This window comes from Carlito syrichta, unplaced genomic scaffold (genome assembly GCF_000164805.1).
Source record: "Carlito syrichta isolate Samal-C Ts95f unplaced genomic scaffold, Tarsius_syrichta-2.0.1 Scaffold288311, whole genome shotgun sequence".
Taxonomy (NCBI): Eukaryota; Metazoa; Chordata; class Mammalia; order Primates; family Tarsiidae; genus Carlito; species Carlito syrichta.
The window spans coordinates 186,046-207,198 of NW_007232407.1; the positions used below are offsets into that span (position 1 = coordinate 186,046).

The window sequence follows — 21,153 nt, forward strand, 5'->3', positions numbered from 1 at the left end:
TTTACCTGATCTACCATTGATGGGCATTTGGTCGATTCCCAGTTTCAGGTTCTTCTAAATATATGAACAGTCTAATACATGTCTTATGGTGAACATATGAATGGATTTCTTTGGGTATAGTCCTAGGAGTAGGATTGCTGGGTCATAGAGTACTCGTTTTCAGCTTTAGTAAATAAATTGGTGATTGTACCAATTTTGTTCCATGTATAGACTTTATTTAACTAAGGGTAATCCCATTCTCTTTTACAATTGGTTCAGGAATGGGCTGGTGACCCAATTCTGTCCAAAGAGTCTTTAGGAGGATTTGGGAAGTTTCCTTACTTTTAAGAAAGAGTTGCAGGGAAGGTTATCTTCTTAGATATTGTCATGTCTGGATATTCTGCCTTGGAACTTCTGCCATCTGGCTACTAGCTTCAGGGTGAAGCTCACCCTGGAGATAATAAAGGCTTTTGTAAGGTAATACAGTCCCTTCTTAGTTAAGCCAAACTGAGTGGTGGTTTCTGCTCCTTGCTTCCTAACAGATGTAAATTGCTTTAGAGTTGGTGCCCAGCAACTTCTGTGGGAAGCACTTGTGGCCAGAAGACTCAGTGACTTCCTCCTAGGGGCTCTTCCAGTGGGGCTCCCGTGAAGGAAAGCTCTCTCCGCTCACTGAAGGAAATCGCCTCCCCAAGGCCGATGGAATGGAAAAGGAAGGGCATGAGCCTCAGAGGCAGACACTCCTGGAGACGAATCCTGCCTCTTCTGCTAGTTCTCTGTGTGACCTTCGACAAGCACTTGGCCTTCTTGAACCTTGGTTTTCTTATGTTTTAGTTGGGGGCCAAGGGATCCCAACTTGCCTCACAGCGTGTTTGTGAGATTCAGATAAAATATAAAGAGAGTTGCTAAGATTGAACTCTGAAAGACACTAGAAGGGAAAGTTTTCATAAACAATTGAGGCCTGCAGAGAGGCCAGGGCTCGCGCTGCTCGTGGACGTGCTCACCTCCCAAAGCCGGTCACACCAGGGCTGGGACTTGCTCTGTGTCTCCTTACTTCCACTGCAGTCTTCTTATGTCATAACCTGACTCAGCCTTTTCTCCAAGGGGTCATATCATGCTTTGGTGCCCTTTCTTTCCCCAAATGCCAGCCCGAGCAGGCCCCGAAGTATAGCTGTGTCAGAGTTTCCCCGGGGCATTTCTCTCAGCCAGATCATTCCCACCCCCAACTTGGCGGGCTCCCGAGCCTGGCTTGGCTGGTTGTCATGCACTGACTGGGGTGGGCCTTTGTCGTCTTTTGGGCTGCACGCCCCCCTCGCCTGTGGCCACTCTCGCTCATTCCTCTTGGGAGCTGCCTGGCTGCAGAGAAAGGCCTTTGGAACCCTTCTCTTTTCAGGCGTCCTTTATTGAATTTCACCTCCATTTTTTTTCTTTCCAAATAGGAGCATCATTTATCTTGGACGTTAAGTTGCAGAGGTCTTTAAGAGCTTTCTCTTTTCCCAGCTGCATTTGTTGACACACAGTCAATCTGTTTCTTGCCTCCAGCCCCTTTTCCCCCCACCCAACCCCCCAGGCAGGCCATAAAGTGTCTACAGCTGTGCCCTTTATTACCCTCTCTTTCTATGCCGCAAGGGGGATGAGCTGAAATATAGCACAGCCATTACTGCTGACAAAAAGCAACAATTTTAAAACATTTCTGCTTTTCATCAGGGAAGCTGATGGCACAAAAAGAAAGTGCATCATTTTATTGTAAATGCTTTTTAAATATGGGTCACTTGGCCATAATCGGTCCCAAAGGATGGACAAGTTTAACGAGAAAGCATTCACACACATATCAGTTTTTTCCCCTTTTAAATTATGCTAATCGACACCAAGAAAAACAGGGAGGGGGTATCTCCTACCAACACCCACACTCCGTCTCCAACTCCCTCCTCTCCTTACAGTGAAGAGCGTGTAAAATAAGTTTGCCTGACCAAGAATGGTGGCTCCCAGACTCGTAGTCCCTTTTTATCTTTTTTTTTTTTTTTTTTTGAGTTGGAGTCTCACTTGGTCGCCCAGCTGGAGTGCAGTGGCCGCTCGCGGCCACCGCAGCCTCGACCTGCTGGGCTCCGGCGATCCTTCCGCCCCAGCCTTCCGAGTAGCTGGAACTACAGGTGCGCGCTACCATGCCCAGCTAATTTTTTTTTTTTTTTTGATTTATTGGAGAGATGAGGTCTCGCTGCCCAGGCGGGTCTCGAACCCGCGGGCTCAGGCAATCCACTCACCTCAGCCTCCCAAAGGCGTGGGATGACAGGCTGAGCCACTGAGCCCGGCTCCTTTTTATCTTTTATTTCTGTTTTAGAAAGTATTAACACTAGGAAGCTAGTGGTCTGGGCTTTCAGAGTGGGGTGATTTTCCAAACTCTTGTGATATTCGCTGAAAACTTCCAAAGGTTGAGGGCGGCCTGAAGGCTACCTGGTGTGTGTGTCTGGGTCTGACTGCAGGGGGCAGGTGGGGTGTGTGTGGAGGGTGGGGTAGACAACGGGAGTGGTTGCTGAAAGGGACATCCTCTCAGCAATTTTGAAGGTAAGAAATTAATATGGCGGTTGTTAGATTATGGTAAGAGAGTCCAGGTAGCAGAAAGAAACACACTATGTTCTGAGAAGACGGTCAAAAGATGGCCCCTAGCCACCCTCCTCTGTGTAGCCCAGACTTGCCTCTCATAGTCTAAAGCAGGCTCTTCCCCCAGGGCAGGACGTAGGACTTGAGAAGAGGATTTGGACCCTAGAAACAGCCAAATTCTAATGCAACTGGAATGAGGGCTGGATTATCTCCTCCTGAGGACCAGTTGTCTGTGTGGCGCAAAGAACTGAGATGTGGAATCCAGAGAGTTTGACTCAAGTCCTGGCCCCTGACTGTGAAATGAGGTTGATAACAGAGGAACTTCCACCACACATCATTGCTGTGAGCAGTAAATGAGCTCATGTGTGGGATGTGACTGGCAGGTGTTCAATGGTCGATGAATATATTTGATGAAACTGATTCTGAACCAGGAGGTGGAGCCTCGGGATTTGAGCTCTGGACTACATGGATAGCTGTACAGTTTTCCAAGACATTCAGATTCCAAACTAGAAATGGTATCAAGAGATACTTAGGAAAAGTCCCTAGATGGAGATACACGAACGAGAGGCATATCGGATCAGGGTGCTGAGTAGAGGGCATTGCTTACGATCTGCCAACCTGCTTTTGATCCCAGGCTAACTGCTAACTAGTTGAGTGACCTAAGTATCTCAGCGTCTATTTCCTACCAGTAAATTAGGAATAAAAACAGTGGGCTGACATAAGTTGTAGGACTAAAATGAGATGAATCATACAAAGTCCTTAGTGTGTCATCTGTCAAAGAGTTAAATACTTACTGCATTTTGTTATTCTTATTATTCCTGAGAACATGGAGGTGAGAAATGGAGACTGGTTGATGACAGCTTCTTTTTCTCTTTTCCCTCCTCTCCCCACAAATCGAAGAGTAATTGTTTAGCACAGGTTTCTTAAGAATTAACTGTAAATCAGTTTGTAAGACAGTGTGGTAGAGTAACTTAAAACATAATTTGGAGGTTGTGCAGATAAGCATGTCAATACCAGCTCTGTTACTGTGGATAATTTATCTGAGTCTCAGTTTTCTCGTCAGTTAAAAGGCCCTTACCAGCTATGCAAGTATTAAATGAGATAATGCATGTAATATTTATATATATCTTCTTTACTGAGAGTCTGCCTATCTCATGTCTTGCACTGGAGAAATCAGTAGTATAAGGTGTAGTAGGCTACTGAGGTACAGAAGGTAATGAAAAGAAAGCCCGTACTTTTAAAATAAAATACAAACGAGGATTGCTAAGATTTAACTCCGAAAGAAGATTCTCCAGTGGGGAGAGGTGCTGATAAAGGACTTGCAGCTCTGTTCTCCTGGTTTTACCTTCATGGTGTTCTCACAATTCAGTTCCTGTTGTTGTTTTGTTTGTTGTTGATGATGATGATAGCAAGGATTGTTGTGCAAGCTTAGGAAAAACTCCAGGAACTTTTGTACCAGTTAGGAAAACTTCCCTCCCATGGCTCTGCTTAACGCAGCCAAAACTGATGAGAACTTAAAAAACAAAACAAAACAAAACAAAACAAATGCAACTTACTAAAAAATAAGGAAAAGCAAAGTGGAAGCAAACACCAGAAGGGCAAGAAGCCTGGAACAGTGTGGCTTCTTTTCTGACCCTCTCATAGCTGGCTTGTCTCAGGTACTGTCCAGTTTTATACAATATTTGTGATATTTATATTCCAGGAACGGTCGCATTGTGTCCTCGATTTTTCTGAGTGACTCAACTCCATAATCATGTGTAGATGAATTATGGGAATACATTCTGAGAAGTTCACCATCAGGCGATGTCATTGTGTGACCATCATAGAGTGCACTTGCACAAACCCAGACGGCCCAGCCCACTCCACACCTTGGCTAAATGGTACAGATATAGTTTTCAAAACAGCATGGTACAAAAATAGACACATAGATCAGTGGAACAGAATAGAGAACCCAGAAAGAAAGTCACACAATGGTACAACTATTGCTCCTGTGACACAAACCTGGACAGCATGTGACTGTACTGAATACTGAAGTATTTGTGTGTCTAAACCGAGAAAAGGTAAAGTTAAAATACAGTGAAAAGATTAAAAATGGGCTGGGCTCGGTGGCTCAGCCTGTAATCCAAGCACTTTGGGAGGCTGGGGCGAATGGATTGCCTGAGCCCATGGGTTTGAGATCAACCCGGGCAACTTAGTGAGACTGTGTCTCTACAATAAATCAAAAATTAGCCGGGTGTAATAGCATGCTTGTGGTTCCGGCTATTTGGAAGGCTGAGGCAGAAGGATCACCAGAGCCCAGGAGGTCAACGCTGGGGTGGCCGTGAGTGTACCACTGCACTCCAGCCTGGATGACGGGGTAAGACTCTAATTCAAAAAAAAAAGATAAAAAATGGTTCACCTGTATAGAGTGAAATTCCTTTGGGTGAGTATGAGTGAACATGAAGGCCTAGGACATCACTGTACGCTACTGTAGACTTTATAAGCATGGTACATTAAGCTACACTAAATTTATAAACAGTTTTTTCTTTCTTCAATATTAAATTAGCTTTAGCTTACTGTAACTTATTTACTTAAACTTAAATTTTTTTCAACTTTTTTACTCTTTTGTGGTAACACTTAGCTTAAATCTCAAATTGTACAGTTGCAGAAAAATATTTTCTTTTAAAAATTATTTTAGATTCAGGAGATATATGTGCAGGTTCTTTACATGGGTATATTGTGTAATGCTGGGGCTTGGGCTATTGAACCCACCACCCATCACCCAAATAGTAAACATAGTACTCACTTAGGATATGGGCCTCAAGCTCCATCCATGTTTCTGCAAAACGCATTATTTCATTCTTTTTTGTGACTGATAGTATTTCATAGCGTGCGCACTTGTGTGTGTATATTATACCATAGTGTGTGTATATATATACATATATATGCATATATATATATATATATATGTATACTATGTGTAGTATGTATATATCACATTTCTTTATCTGGTCAACCAATGATGAACACTTAGGTTGATTCCATGACTTTACAGTTGTGAATAGTGCAGCAATGAACACATGAGTGCAAGTGTCTTTTTGATAAAAACAATTTCTTTTCCTTTGGGTGCCAGTAGTGGGATTGCTGGGTTGACTAGTAGCTCTATGAGAAATCTACATACTGGTTTCATAGGAGTTGAACTAATTTACATTCCCATCAGCAGTGTACAAGCAATCTTTTTTCTCTTCGGTTTTGCCAACATCTGTTATGTTTTGACTTTTTAATAATAGCCATTCAGACTGGTGTGAGATGGTATCTCGTTTTAATTTGCATTTCTCTGCTGATTAGTGATGTTGAGCATTTCTTCATATGTTTGTTGGCTGCCTGTGTGTCTTCTTTTAAGAAGTGTCTGTTCAGGTCCCTTGCCCATTTTTTAAATGGGCTTATTATTTTTTCCTTGTTGATTTAAGTTCCTTATAGATTCTGGATATTAGACCTTTACTGGATGCATAGCTTACAAATATTTTCTCCCATTCTTGTCTCTTTATTTTGATGATTGTTTCTCTTGCTGTGCAAAAGCTCTTCTGTTTAATTAAGTCCCATTGGTCAATTTTTGTTGCATTTGCTTTTGAGGTCTTAGTCATAAATTCTTTGCCTAGGCCAGTGCCCAGAAGAGGTTTTCCTGTAGGATTTTTATAGTTTGAGGTCTTCCTTAATCCATCTTGAGTTAATTTTTGTAAATTGTGAGAGGTAGGGGCCCAGTTTCATTCTTCTGCATATAGCTAGCCAGTTTTCCCAGCACCGTTTATTGAATAGAGTGTTCTTTCTCTATTGTTTTTATAGACTTTGTTGAAGACCAGTCGGTTATAGGTGTGTGACTTGCTTTCTGGGTTCTCTATTCTGTTCCATTGATCTATGTGTCTATTTTTGTGCCAGTATCATGCTGTTTTGATTACTATAGGCTTGTAGTATAGTTTACAATCAGGTAATGTGATGCCTCCAGCTTTGTTGTTTTTGCTTAGCATTGCTTTAGCTATTTGGGCTCTTATTTGGCTCCAGTGAATTTTAGAATCATTTTTCCTAATTCTGTGAAAAGTCACATTGGTAATTTGATGGGAATTGCATTGGATCTGTAGATTGCTTTGGGAAGTATTTTAGTCATTTTAAACAATATTACTTCTTCCAATCCATGGGCATGGAATGTTTTTCCATTTGTTTGTGTCATCTATAATTTATTTCATCAGTGTTTTGTAGTCCCCTTGTAGAAAACTTTTACCTCCTTGGTTAAGTGTATTCCTAGGTTTTCTTTTTATTTGTGGCAATTGTAAGTAGGATTGAGTTCTTGATTTGGTTTTCAGCTGGAACATTATTGATGTGTAGAAATGCTACTGATTTTTGTACCTTGATTTTACTGTGATTTTACTGAAGTTTCCATCAGGTGTAGGAGTCTTTTGAAGAACTGCTTAGGGTTTTCTAGGTATGGAATTATGTCGTCAGCAAAGGGATTATTTGATTTCCTCTTTTCCTATTTGAATGCCTTTTATTTCTTTATCTTGCCTGATTGCTCTGGCTAGGACTTCCAGTACTATGTTGAATAGGAGTGGTGAGACTGGACATTCTTGTCTTGTTAGAGTTCTTTTTTTTTTTCTTTTTTGAATTGAAGTCTCACTCTGTCACCCAGGCTGAAATGCAGTGGCATGCTCATGGCCACTGCAGCCTTGACCTGCTGGGTTCAGGTGATCCTTTCGCCTCAGCCTTCCAAGTAGCTGGAACTACAGGCGCTTGCCAACACGCTAGCTAATTTTTTTTATTTATTGTAGAGACGAGGTCTTGCCAAGTTGCCCGGGCTGGTCTCAAACCCCTGGGCTCAGGCTATTTTCTCATCTCGTCCTCCCAAAGTACTGGGATTACAGGCTTGAGCCACCACACCCAGCCTTGTTAGAGTTCTTAGGAGGAATGCTTTCAACTTTTGCCCAGTCAGTATGATGTTGGCTGTGTTTGTCATAGATGGCTCTTATTATTTTGAGGTGTGTTCCTTCGATGCCTAGTTTTATCATGAAAGGATGTTGGATTTTTTCAGATGCTTTTTCTGCATCTGGTGAGGTGATCATATGATTTTTGTTTTTAATTCTGTTTATATAGCAAATCATATTTACTGATTTGCATATGTTGAACCATCTTTTCATCCAGGAATAAAACCCACTTGATTGTGATGAATTATCTTGTTATGTGCTGTTGGACTCGATTTGCTAGCATTTTGTTGAGAATTTTTATGTTATGTTAATCAGGTATATTGGCCTGTAGTTTTTGTTTTTTGTTGTGTTTTTGCCAGATTTAGATGTCAGGATGATACTGGCTTCATAGAATGAATTAGGGAGGAATTCTTCTTTCTTGATTTTTTGAGAATAGTTTCAGTAAAATCAGTACCAGCTCGTCTTCATATGTCTGTAGAATTTGACTGTGAATTTGTCTGTTCTAGGACTTCTTTTGGTTGGTAGATTTTTTATTACTGATTTAGTTTTATAGCTTGTTATTGGTCTGTTCAGCATTTCAGATTTTTCCTGGCTCAATCTTGGGAGATTGGATGCTTCCAGGAATTTATCCATTTCCTCTAGGTTTTCTAGTTTGTGTGCAGAGATGCTCATAGTAGACTTTGGAGCTCTTTTGTATTTCTGTGATGTCAGTTGTAATACCACCTCTCTCATTTCTGATTGTGCTTATTTGGAGCTTCTTGGTTGATCTAGCTAGTGGCCTATCAATCTTACTCATCCTTTCAAAGAACCAACTTTTCATTTCATTGATCCTTTTTGTTTGTTTTTGGGGTTTTTTTTGGCTTTCAATTTCATTTAGTTCTGCTCTGATCTTAGTTATTTCTCTTCTGCTAGCTTGGGGTTTACTTTGTCGTTGTTTTTCTAGTTCCTTTGGGTGGGATTTTAGGTTGTTAATTTGAGATCTTTCTATCTTTTTGATGTAGCCATTTCGTGCTATACACTTTCCTTTTAACACTGTTTTTGCTGCCTCCCAGAGGTTTTGGCATGTTTTGCCTCTATTTTCATTTGTTCCAGAGATTTTTTAATTTCTGCCTTATTCTTGTTGTTTACCCAACAGTCATTCAGGAGCAAGTTATTTAGTTTCCATGTGCTTGTGTAGTTTTGAGAGTTCCTCTTGGTATTGATTTTTAATTTCATTTTGCTGTGGTCTGAGAATATGTTTGATATTATTTCGATTCTTTTTGAAAACAGCTGTACAAAATTGCTCTTTATATTCTTATTCTATAAACCTTTTTGCTATTTTAAAAATTTTAGTTTTTACTTTTAAAAGTGGTTTTGATGGAAACTAAGACAGAAAGACAGCCATTGTTCTAAGCCTAACAGAAACAGGACCATCAACATCACCGTCTTCCATCCCTATATCTTGTCCCACTGGAAGGTCTTCAGCAGGAATGACATGTAGGAGCTGTCATCTCCTATGATAGCAATACCTTCTTCTGGAACACCTCCTGAAGGACCTGCCCGAGGCTGTTTGACATGTAACTTATTTTTAGTAAGTAGAGCACGTTTATCCTAATGATAGAGAATATATTAAAGAAGTATAGTATAGTGAATACATAAACCAGTCATTGACTGTTATGAGCAAGTATTGTACTATATACACAGTCGAATGTGCTAGATTTTTATATGATTGGCCACACAGTAGTTAGTTTGTGTACACCAGCATCACCCCAGACATGTGAGTAACTCATTGCACTATGATGTTATGACAACTATAACATCACTAGGCTATAGGAAATTTTCAGCTCTGTTATAATCTCATGGCACCACAGTCATATATGCTGTCTGTTGTTGACTGAAATGTCATTATGTGGTACACACTTGTAATTTATTTATCTGTTTGTTGTTCATTCATTTATTTATTTATCTATTTATTTTGAGTTGGAGTCTCACTATGTTGCCCAGACTGGAGTGCAGTGGCACGCTCATGGCCACCCCAGCATCAACCTGCTGGGCTCCGGCCATCCTTCCACCTCAACCTTCCAAGTAGCCGGAACTGCAGGCGCGTGCTACCACGCCCGGCTAATTTTTGATTTCTTGTAGAGACGAGGTCGCACCAAATTGCCCAGGCTAGTCTTGAACCCAAGGGCTCAGGCAATCCACCTGCCTTGGCTCCCCAAAGTGCTGGGATTACAGGCTGAGCCACTGAGTCTGGGGCACGATTGTCCTTTAAAATAGAGTGAACTGCTGTATCAGTTAATCCTATTTTATTTCATTGTGTTGTTCAGCTCTAGGTCTTTATTACTTACTTGATCTGCCCTTTTCTGATAATGCAGTTGAAGTCTATAATTATAGTTATCACAGTTTTATAGAAGTTTTATTCAGCTTTCTGTTCTTTTTTGGTCCCTGTTTTTCGTGTGAGAACATTTCCTCAAGTATCTACTGATCCTTGACTGTCCCTTCTTATCATGAGTGAGACACCGAAAGCCTGATTGGAAGCTCTGTGTGAGTTTATTGTGTCTCCTCCAAGGCCAAATGACTGGGCCTCTTTCTCTCTGACCTCATCTATCACTCTCCTCATGTCTTCCTCTGCTCCAGCCACACTGGCCACCTTGCAGTCCCATCATATCAGGCTTGTTATTGCTCCAGGACCTTTGCACTTGCTGCACCCTCTGCCTGTAGTGAATATCCCTTAGATGCTCACCTGGCTTTCTCCACTTCTTTCAGGTCTCTGCTCAAATAGCATTTTGTCAGAGAGGCTTTCCCTGGGGACCCTTTATAAAAACGTCCACGTGGGCCCTGCCCTGCTTTACTTTCCACTGGACTTACTGTCACCTGGCATAACAGGTATAGTATGCTTATTCGATTTACCAGTATGTTCTTTTTATGTGTTGCTTATCTTTCTCCAGAGGAATAAATGCTCCATGAGGTTAGGGTCTTTATTTTGTTCACTAATGTGTCTTTTGCCCGGAAGCAGTGCTTGGCACGTTAGCACTCAACATGTGAGAGGGACCTCAAAAAAACTGGAATTATTTTTTGGAGGGCAGGCCCCTTGTGGTACAGGCTTCCCCTACTAGGTAAGTGTTTTAGGAATCCATCGGCATCAGTGTACTAGCTAGCATTGTCGTGAGAGGCTGTATTTAGCTTGAGTGAAGTTTTTTTTTTAGAGATCCTTTCAACGCGTTTGCCCGTTTCATGATGGGTGATTTACAAGCACACCTGCCACGCTGCACTGAATGTTCATCAGTTTTTGACCAAAAAAAGGCATGATCCCCGTGCCCCACCCTCCTATTCACCAGATCTTGCCCCAATGACTTTTTTTCCCCAGATGAAAAAAGTCCTCAAAGGGATACATTTTGCCAATGTGGAAGAGGTGAAACAAAAAATGGCAGAAGCACTAGAAGGCATAAAATCGATGAGTTCAAAAACTGGAACGGTAGAAAAAGTGTCTCAGTAGGTGTATTGCGCCAAACGGAGAGTACTTGGAAAGTGATGGAAGTTTAAATACGTAAGAATAAATACACAGTTTTTAATAAATAAGTTCTATTTGGGGGGTCCCCCTGCCCTTGTATGCCTGTTGAATGAATGAATGGTGGTTTCACTGACTGAAAGGGCTGGGACGTGGGCGTTGTGTTGTAGGATCTCTAATGTTCAGTCTCTTTAGATTCCTCCTTTTGGGTCAGTTTTCTTTGCCAGAAGAATCCTGGCTGCCAGTGTTCTTAGAGCTGACTGGAGGAGGCGGCAGAAGGTCTGGTGATTCAGTGTGAGGTCTCGTACCTGATTCTCTTGTTTTCAGTAAGGTAATACTTCTGTCTTCTTCTGTGCCTGAATCCTTAGGCCCGGAGCCCTATAAATTAACTGCTTCTCAGGGAAACTCCTGGCCTATACTGGGGAGGCAGGATAGGGGTCAACTTGTCGTGTGTATGTACACGAGTGCACGTGGGCACGTGTGCATGTGGGAGGGGGCAGGTGGGAGTGGAGGACTGTTTTAAACTCCACCTTATTTTCAGATGTTCCTGGTATCTGGTTCCTGAGCCATTCTGGGGTTCTGTAGGGTATGTCGCAGTTACTGCTGGTCAATATTTAATTGGCTCTCCAGGGAGAAAGAGAAGCCCTGATTAGCAGTGTTTGCTGACTCCCATGGTGTAAATATTCTCACCAGAGTTGCCTTCAAGTTACCATCATGATGTCACTGGACACCGATTTTATAAATCCCCTTATCTCCCCCTGTAACAGAACAAGTCCCAGGTCTTGGCTGTGACTGAGATTCCATTCTATTCTTTTCACACATGTTCGTCTTTTTCTGCCTTTACAAGATACGTGTTGTTCCATTGCTAAGCTAGTTCCATTTTAATTTCTGATGCTTATTGCCAACTTACATCTTTTCATTATGAAATTTTTTTCTAAAGCCCGAACTTCCCCATATCCCTTTCCACATAGTAGCCGTTTTTCACGCATTTTGACTGCAAAAGGTAAAAACATGAATTCAGTCGTAAGTTTTGTCCATGAACTTTGATTCATCATAACACGTTTATATACGGTACTTGTGAAATAGGAGTACTTGCATGTCCCATGCATTGTTGATTGGTTACATAATAATGTTTGACCATACAAAGCCGTAGACTCTTTGGAATAACTCTTAGCTCCCCTCTCCTGCCCCCAAATCCAGTTGCTTAGTCTACAGGTCGGGAGCCAGTGTTTTAGATGATCTTTCCCCCAAAGTAATTCTCATTCCTTTGAGTTTAAATGAGCTTTCTTGCCTTTTGAAGACCAAGTTGTGTTTCTTTCTTTTTTTTTGAGTTGGAGTCTCACTCTGTCGCCCAGACTGGAGTGCAGTGGCCGCTCCCGGCCACCGCAGCCTCGACCTGCCGGGCTCCGGCGATCCTTCCGCCTCAGCCTTCCGAGTAGCTGGAACTACAGGCGCGCGCTACCACAACCGGGTAATTTTTTGATTTATTGTAGAGATGAGGTCTCGCCAAGTTGCCCAGGTGAGTCTCGAACCCGCGGGCTCAGGCAATCCACTCACCTCAGTCTCCCAAAGATGCGGGATTACAGGCTGAGCCACCAAGGTTGGCTCAAGTTGTGTTTCTTTTAGCTTCTGACTGTTCCTTGAATCCATTCCCTTTTCTTTTTCTTCTGCCTGTACTCTAGTCCAGGCCCTGCTTGCCCCTCACATATATTGAGGTGACAGCTTTCTGTCTGGCTTTTTTTCTTGAGTCAGAGTCTCTGTTACCCAGGCTGGAGTACAGCAGCATGCTCACGGCCACTGCAGCGTCAACCTGCTGGGCTCAGGCAATTCTTCCATCTCAGCCTTCAAAGTAGCTGGAACTACAGGTGCGCGCTGCCACACCTGGCTAATTTCCTGATTTATTATAGAGATGAAGTCTTGCCAAGTTGCCCAGGCTGGTCTTGAACCCTTGGGCTCCCAAAGTGCTGGGATTATAGGCATGAATCACTGTGCCCAGCCTGGTCTCTTTTCTGTCTGTTCCTTGTCCAACCCATTCTCAATATTCCAGCCAAAGTGATCTTCCTGGGTGTGTCCTTGCCTGAAGGACTGCTACTTTTCTGCCCAATCATGAGGCACAAGATACCTTTGTTTCCATCAGCGTCTACATTCTACATTCTGTAAATATATCCCGCTCCTTTTGCCCATGAGCTTGTGGTCGAGCCAGTTCTTTCTGCAAGAGCAGCTTTTCTCCTGTAGATGGCAAGTTCGTGTTGAAGTATTACCTTACCTACACCACTTTTTTATTCACCTCCGCAATCATGCGCAGCATCCTGTAACAATACAGATTTCGGTTATGGACCTCTCACGCTGTGGACACTTTGGGAATAGGAACTTCCAGTCATGTTTGTGTCCCCAAGCACCGTGACCAGTACCTGGCACATAGTCAATGCCCAATACACGCTAACTGAACAAATTGGTTTGCTTGTGAATATGGGCTTCGCCTTGAGACTAGCTCCTGAATGGGATTCTACGCATAGCCTAGATGTGGACATTAAGTGAGAAAAAATGTGTTATTTTCCCAATTGTTTTTTCCCATTTCAGTCTCTGTTGGGAACCGGCCATGGAGGCCCACTGAGCATTAGGGATCAGGAAGGGCTGTTGGCCCTGAGACCACTAGGATGCGTTCGGGAGCTATTGACCCCATTTCCTCCCCCTTCCTACTCAGCACTAACCAGATTAAGCTCCTGTGAACTCAAAACATAAAAACTCTGAGACCGGGGCGAACACAAGCTAACTTTAGAAGCTCATTGCTACCATTCTTCCACAAACTGCAGTTTTGGCTTTCACACAACTTATAATTCAAACTCGGGTCACATCTAAGAGTCTTAGTACTGGTCACAGGCTTCTGGGTCATGATCTTAGTATTTATTGAAGTTGAATAAATGGATTAAGGTTTCATCGATTAGGTTATGGGATTATACCTGAAAGAACATCCGGTGGGTGGGGAACGCCCCTCACACACCCAACTGTGTATACAAGACCAGTTGTAATTCCCATTAAATGGCTTCTGCACTAGACTGGAGTCCAGTCTCTTTCTTTCTCTCTCTCTCTCTCTCTCTCTTTCTTCTTCCCCCCAATCGCCAACGCCATCTCCACCTTTGGGGTACCCTGAACCGGGCTGGAGCTGGTCTCCAGCAAGTCTCTTCTGGCATTCCTTTATGCCAAATAAGACTCTATTGCATCTTTCTGGTTGCGAAAGCAGTAAGTAAGAAGTATGGTATTTATATGGGCTTTGGCAGTAGGCCTTAGTTCAAATTTGCTATGGATAGCAAAGAACAAGCAAATAGAGAAGGCCAGGTATCATGCACACGTACTTAGCACCTTTATGTCTTAGTTTTCTCATCTGAAGAGTGGAAGCTATTATAATAGCGTTTACTTCCCAAGATTGTTATACTTGCAGCTGTAATTGTAAAGATCAGTGCAGAAAAGGTAAAAGTCTCTGAGGTCTGAATGTAGCTGGAGGCCAGGGCTTCAGATCGTCACTGTGTTGCACTAAAACACAGATCTGATGCCAGAAGTCTTGGAGAATAATTTTGATCTTTTCTTTAGAACAGTCTTTCTCAACCAGGATTCATCTGAACCACAAAATTCAGAAAGTGACTATTTTGTCAGTTTTCCCAGGGATGCTACATATCCAACACTGCTCCTGAGGCTTGGGAGTGTGTTCATTGTCTACAACACATGATTAAGGGCACAGAGGCTTCGTTATCTCCTAGTCCCCCCCACCCAAAGGCTGCTCTGATGTTTCTTGAAAACCTGGTGCAGGGTCTCAGCACAGTGCATCAGAGTCCCACTGAAATCCTCTCTAGAAACCTCTCCCTTGCCTCGGATATTCTGTTATTGCAAATTTTCCCCTCCTTCACCCATTTGTTCCTAGAATACTGTTCATCTGTTCTTTCTCCATATTGTGCTCATCACACACCCAATCATTCTGACAGGTATCCCTTTGCTTTTCTTAAAAGAATATTCACATCACTCCCCATCGTTGTGTACCCACTTCCACCTCTGGAATTGCAGTGAAATGACGTCTTCAAGAAAATCAATGCCAATAACTAGACTGCACACTAAACACAGTGGATATCTTGACTTTTTAAAAAATGTGCAGAATTTCTAAGTCATCTGGCTCTCTTGCCACCTTCAAATGGCTTTCCCTGACAAAAACTGCAGTAATGTGGCACTTAATCTAGCTGTGTTATACTTTGTGCTGGTGAGGCTTCTGTAAGACTGGTGTGTACGGCAGAGCAAGTCTGCTCCTCTCGGTGCCATTCCTAGTTCCTGGTGCTCTTCAGTGCTGACAAGGCTCATGCTGCCTTCCAGAAAGGCAGCAGGCAGCTTTCCTTCGGGCAAGTGAGGTACAGGCCATGATGTCTTCTGTTAGGAAGAACAGAGGGCAGGCAATTGGCTGTGTTTGCCACAATTCATATAATGGAACATAATATAGCCATTAATTTTTGAAGAGTATTTATTGACATGGGAAAATGCTCACAATATGTTAAAGAAAGCAGGATACAAATCTGTAAATACAGCATGATCCCAATCTTGTAGTAAAATAAATTATATATGCATAGAAAAAATACAGGAAGGAAATACACTAAAACAGTAACAGTGATTATCTCAGGATGGTGGGATTTTGGATAAATTATTAATTTTATTATCTTCTGCATTTTCCAAACTTCTCATGATGAATACAGATTGCTTTTATGGGGGGGGGGTGGAGAAAGGACGTCATACAGGCGACATCTAGTCCTGGAAGGCAGCAAGACTGATGTGGCACTGAGGGGTATTTGAGTCACTTGGACTGCCTCAGCCTGTGCCCTCATTTATAAAGAGGAACACTTGCCCTGCCCACCCCCAGGTCGAGGCACCTGAAAAGGTCACAAATATCTGGTGATTGTTCCTCTATAGCAGCAGCTCAATGCCTTATTTGAGAACGCACTCCTCCATACCTTGCTTCCAAAGTCAGGAGAATTCTGGGCAGAGAGGCCAGCCTGCAGCCTGGGTCTCTGGCCTTTCTTGAAGGATTCCAGGTGTTCATTTGAAATCCAGTGCTGACCAAGCAGTTTCCCCACTCACATTTCCACTCCAGGTTCCTTCCCTGCTTCAAAAGTTCTTTACACTGGCTTTGCTGAAATAGTTATTGCTTAAAATGGTCTGAGAATGACCACCCGCCCAACCCCACTCTGTTCCCAGCATTTTAGAGCCCTAAGGAGGCACAGTGTGGGCCCAGATGTGCAGTGGGAAAAGGAAGGAGTGGTGCTGGGAGTCAGGTCGCCAGAGCTGGACTCTTCTTGTTGGGATGCAGGGTAGCTTGTGTAAGCTTTTTGGAGAGGAACTTTTTTGAGATGTGGTTACATGAGATAACGTATATGAAAAGCCCAGCATGTAGTAAACACTCAACAGATGTCGGTTCTCTTTCCAAGTACAAGATCGCCTTCTTCCCCTGCAAATTCTCTCTTCAAAAACAAAGCTTAGTGCTCAGCGGAGAAAAATGCAAAATGAAATAGAACCCATTGAAAGCAGAAGAGCACAGCTACTTAAACAGGACTGTCCAAACACTTGCTCTGCATAAAGCCAGTAAGATGGTATTTCATTAAACACATCTTCATCTAGGTAAACTGACATGCATGCCAAAGCTATTTGTAGAAATTATAAAAATACTTTAAAAATGCATTTGTAGAATGAAATAACAAAAATACTTAAATTATTTTTTCTAAACTTTTTCTCAATTTAAAATTATGAATTGCGGAGTTTCATTTTATTTGCTGTTGGCTAAAACCTAGGTCATTCACAACCTCTCCCTCAACTATTTTGAATAAAATTCTAAAACATATCGTCTTTTTCCTAGCCTTTTATAAAGTGCACTGGATTTAATTTGCTCTTTTAAATAAACTCAAGGTCATCATAATGAGAATTAGTCTATAGGCCATACACATATTTTTCTGGGTTACCTAGAGTATCCTTTGGTAAACAGTCCCAGATATACTATGCCTTGGATAGTTTCTTTTATTATTATTCTTCCCATCATGCTATCTAGTTTTCAGCTGGCTTTTTTTTTTCTTTCCTGCTTTCAGTATGCCTACCTTCAACCTAACAGCCTCCTTCTTTGCCTTTTTGTTTGGTGAGCTTGAAAGCCAGATAACCAAACATGTTAGAAACTTATGCAAATTTTAATACAGAGGCTAAGAGTGATATTCTTGAAGCTCTCGCCTATGAGTTAATTGTAAGAAACTTTGTGACAGCTCTCCTGGAAGTTTAAAGGCCTTTAAAAATTCAATTTCTGATTTGTTGCTTTGCCAGAGAAGTAACTTCTGGACACATGGCATTTTCACTCATATTCCACTTATTTTTTTAACCTATCCTTAAAAAGGCCATTGTGATGAAAAGTGAGATAATGCATGTAAAAGCATCAACTGTGAAATAGTATTGTTTAGCCCATATATCTATAAAGAAACACACACAGATGGCTAAATTGAATCAACCCCAATGTTTTATTTAATTTAAAAATTCAAAAGGCAGTGGTTAAGCACATTATCTATGTATATATATGTATGTACATACACACATACATACATATATAAAGGAAACCAACCCCTTTCGACTTTAGCCACTGATCAACTAGGCCCACTGTCTATTGCATGATTCAGTTTCTACTTCTTCATAGGACCAATTCTAAAAGTAAAAATAAACAGCGTGTATCAGCTTAACAGTAACTATTTGTGTTTCTTTTTTTTTAAATAAATAAAGTTACTATTAAACTGATCACATATAGTAGAAAAACATACACACACATCAGCACACACACAGTCCCCGATTTAAAACGTGATGTATGAATGACCCATATGCTCAAATGGGTGCTGCTGGCTCCTCCACTCCCAGCAGAGGCCACACGAGAACTCTCATTACCTAGGAATCTCTGTTCCCTCTGCTGGGAGGGAGGACGTGTGCGTTCCTGACACCCCAGGTTAGACCTCAGAATGCACACTCCCCATGCACTGATACAGATGGTGGTTCAGTTCTGTGGTACTAGTGTTCAGATATATTAGGGAATAAATAGGCATTTGTAGCTGCCTGGGAACTAAACCATCATTTGTAACTCTTTATAGGGAGAAATGTATTCTGAAGTTTCAGCTAAGTGACATACAAACCTTCAGAGTGTAATTAGCTTGTAAGTCTGAGGCTGTGTGTGTATGTGTGTGTGTGTTTCCATATATTTATACAAAATTGATAGGAAGAGTGGGGCTAGGTTTATAGAGCAGCTGCTTGGCTTCCGTTCAGTCAGGCCTGACCTAAGAAGTCACTTGCCTCGGCCTTATTTACCAGTTCATTCTGCTTCTCCCATGCCTTTGGCTGCTGGAGAGATTCAAAAGGGGCCGCTCACACAAGTGAGAGGAAAGACATGGCTAGATCTTCTGCTAAGAATCTTGGCAAACAGAATTGCCAGATTCAACCAGGGCTGCTTTATAGAATAAAATCCCTCAGTTTCATCCTGATGAAATGGAATTTTTTTTCTGCTACCAGCCCCTGTAACTCTAACTGCAGCTCTGTATGAATGCCTCAGTATCGCAAAAAACACAGGATCACCTCTTAAATATGCTGGATTCTCAATGAGTAAACCAGTTAATGTGTTTCTAGCCAAAGCAAGGGCATAAATGTTTTAGAGAAAAGATTCCCCTGGAGCTACAGAGAAAAGATGCTGATAAAGCAATATTGAGAGTTGAGCAGGTGATGCTTTTAGTCTGTGTCAGAGCTGGTCTCTTCGATGACAGAGTACTGGTTGAGTGCTTCTTCCAAAGGCGTTATTGTCCCATCAGGTTTTAGTCCCATTGGTTTAAGCAATTCCTCTCTGGAAAAAGAGATAAAAGAGAAAGAAAAAAAAAGTATTCACCAGCATCACACACACACCCCTCCCCCCACCCAAATCCACATCCTTTTAAAAAGAAAAGTCTTTAAAAACCAAAGTATTTTCCCTCAAGCTCTCTCTGTGTATTTGTAATAGGAAAGATGAAAGGGGCATGGAAAGAAAAAGAGGGAGATAAAAGACTTCATTCACACAGGCCAAACCTACTAAGCCAATTAAAAGTATGAAAAGTCAAGGTCTAAATGGGCTCAGGACAAGGAGCAGGTCCCTTCTGTTTTAAAGAATTAACTTTTTTTTCCTTTTGTGAATTTGTTTTGTTTTAGTGAAGTTGAAGCTGCCAAAATTTCACCTGCCCCAGTGGTGGAGCCATACAATTAAACGGCTGATTTGAGATGTATGCATTTCATTCAGAGGAAGAAATCCGCCAGATCTGATTCTGCCCCCACAATCTCTAGTGAAATATAATTACTTGTTGATTCATTTCAAATTAGTTGGCCTTCCCCAACTTTCTCCCTGACTTTTCTTTCCTTCTCTCTCTTTCGCTTTCTTTCCTTCTTTTTTAGAAACACCATTGCTTTTGTTTGTGGCAGTTTAATTATGGGATTGACAGCCATTTTAATCTCTTCAAAGCTCCCCAACTGCCTCTTTTCAGCTAATCCAATTATATCTACTCCACAAGTTACAGCCTCATCCAAAGATGATTAATTATTGATTAAGTCAATCAAAAAGCATTAGGCAAGATTTATTTAATCTTTTCATAGGCTCTTATTTATTACATGGAGATTATGGTGAATATACCTGTTGAGTCGCTAACTCCAGTCCTCCCTCCCCTAAAAGGTCAGTAGTGTACTCAAGAGTGGGCTTGAAGAGCTCCATGAGCTGCCTAAAACTCTTTCTCACAGAATCGGGTATCACCCCTTGAAAACACGTCCATAACCAATGACCCACATGGCAGCAGCTATAATGTTGGTAGGATTTGGATGGAAGGGAAATAACTCCCTCCCTGCAACTGTCCCTTAGGCCCCACAAAGGCCCTCCCGGGAAGGGGCAGCCACACAACATCACAACAGTGTGATGGTGTCACAGACACAGTGAAACCTCCTGGGGGCGGGGTGAGAACAGCTCAGTGGTCACTGGATAAGCCAACATGAGCCTAGTCAAGCAGCTCTGGCTAGCACCAGAAGACTACTTCCGAGAGTTTGAAAATGTTGTTTGAGAAATGTGGATGGCTGAGAGGCTCAGTCGAGGCTCCTGAATGTTATGCAGGAGAAAATGTGTTCCCTGATCCACGAAATGGGATAGGAATAATAGAACTTAAAATTGGAAGGGCCTTAGAGATCATTTAGTCCAACCTCCTTCTTTAATAAAGGAGACTGAGTGACTCACCCAAGGTCACTTATCTAGTGACAAATTTGGACCTGGGACGTGGGTCTCCTGAAACCTAGTCCAGTGCTCTTTGTGGCATACCACATCTGGATTAGCTGCCCTAACTGCAGTGGAGGAACACACTCTGAGTGCATCTGTTCAGTGTTTGTTCAATAACTGTGACAGGAATCATGTCACATACTAAGAAGAAAAAGAAGACTGGGTACAGTTCTGCACTTGAGAAGCAGGTAAAACAAGTACATAAAACATAATTTAGAACATCATGGGGTAAATGCTGTAAGAGAATTATGAACTGTGGCAGCTCCTGAGATGAAGCACTGACTAAGCTCCTGGGGAAGGCACCACCAGTGAGGTGTCCTGCATTAGGCAGACGGCACCGAGCATTTCAGGCAAAGGAGACTGCAAAGAGCCCGTGTGATCCCAGTGACTTGCATAACTTGGTAGACCTTTTGGATTGTGTCAGTTTATCTTTTCTGTCTCTGTGCTCTCCTGAAGCTGGGAAAGGGCCCAGTGTTTGAGGAATGGTGAGGTTTAATGAAGGAATGGCAGGTGGTAAGCCTGTGAGGGTAGCTTGCGATCCGATGGTCACCTTAAATGCCAAAACATGGAGCTCAGGTTTTACCTTGTAAAGAGTGTCTGACTAGGTTGTTTTGTAAGAAAAGTACCTCTGGCAGCAGTATGGTAGACACACTGGAATTGGTGGCAGAGAGACAAGTCCTTAGGAGGTCATCAGAATAGTGTGTGGGAGAGGAGTTAGAGAGCTGGATGTAAGCTGAAGTTGTGGGAATAAAAGACCACATTTCTGAGGTAGGTTTGATGACCCACTGGAAGGGAAAGGGGTTGGTGAAGAGTCATGA

The 21,153-nt window shown here is 42.2% G+C and overlaps 1 protein-coding gene across 14 annotated transcripts in view; it reads right to left on the reverse strand.

The window, feature by feature from the left end:
- Positions 1 to 15,496: 15,496 nt before the first annotated feature.
- The window catches only part of RIC8B (RIC8 guanine nucleotide exchange factor B), a 119,208-nt gene continuing 113,551 nt past the window's right edge, over positions 15,497 to 21,153 (reverse strand). For 10 of the 14 annotated variants that reach the window (XR_002481696.1, XR_002481693.1, XR_002481695.1 and 7 more), the window contains one exon: positions 17,522 to 18,895. Coding sequence is in view for 8 of the 14 variants with exons in the window: in XM_021710210.1 (XP_021565885.1) it covers positions 18,784 to 18,895 (112 nt within the window). In the remaining 6 variants the exon portion in view is untranslated. Of the gene's footprint in view, positions 18,896 to 21,153 lie in introns of all 14 variants that reach the window. The other 4 variants (XM_021710207.1, XM_008053577.2, XM_021710208.1 and 1 more) reach the window with 2 other exon arrangements.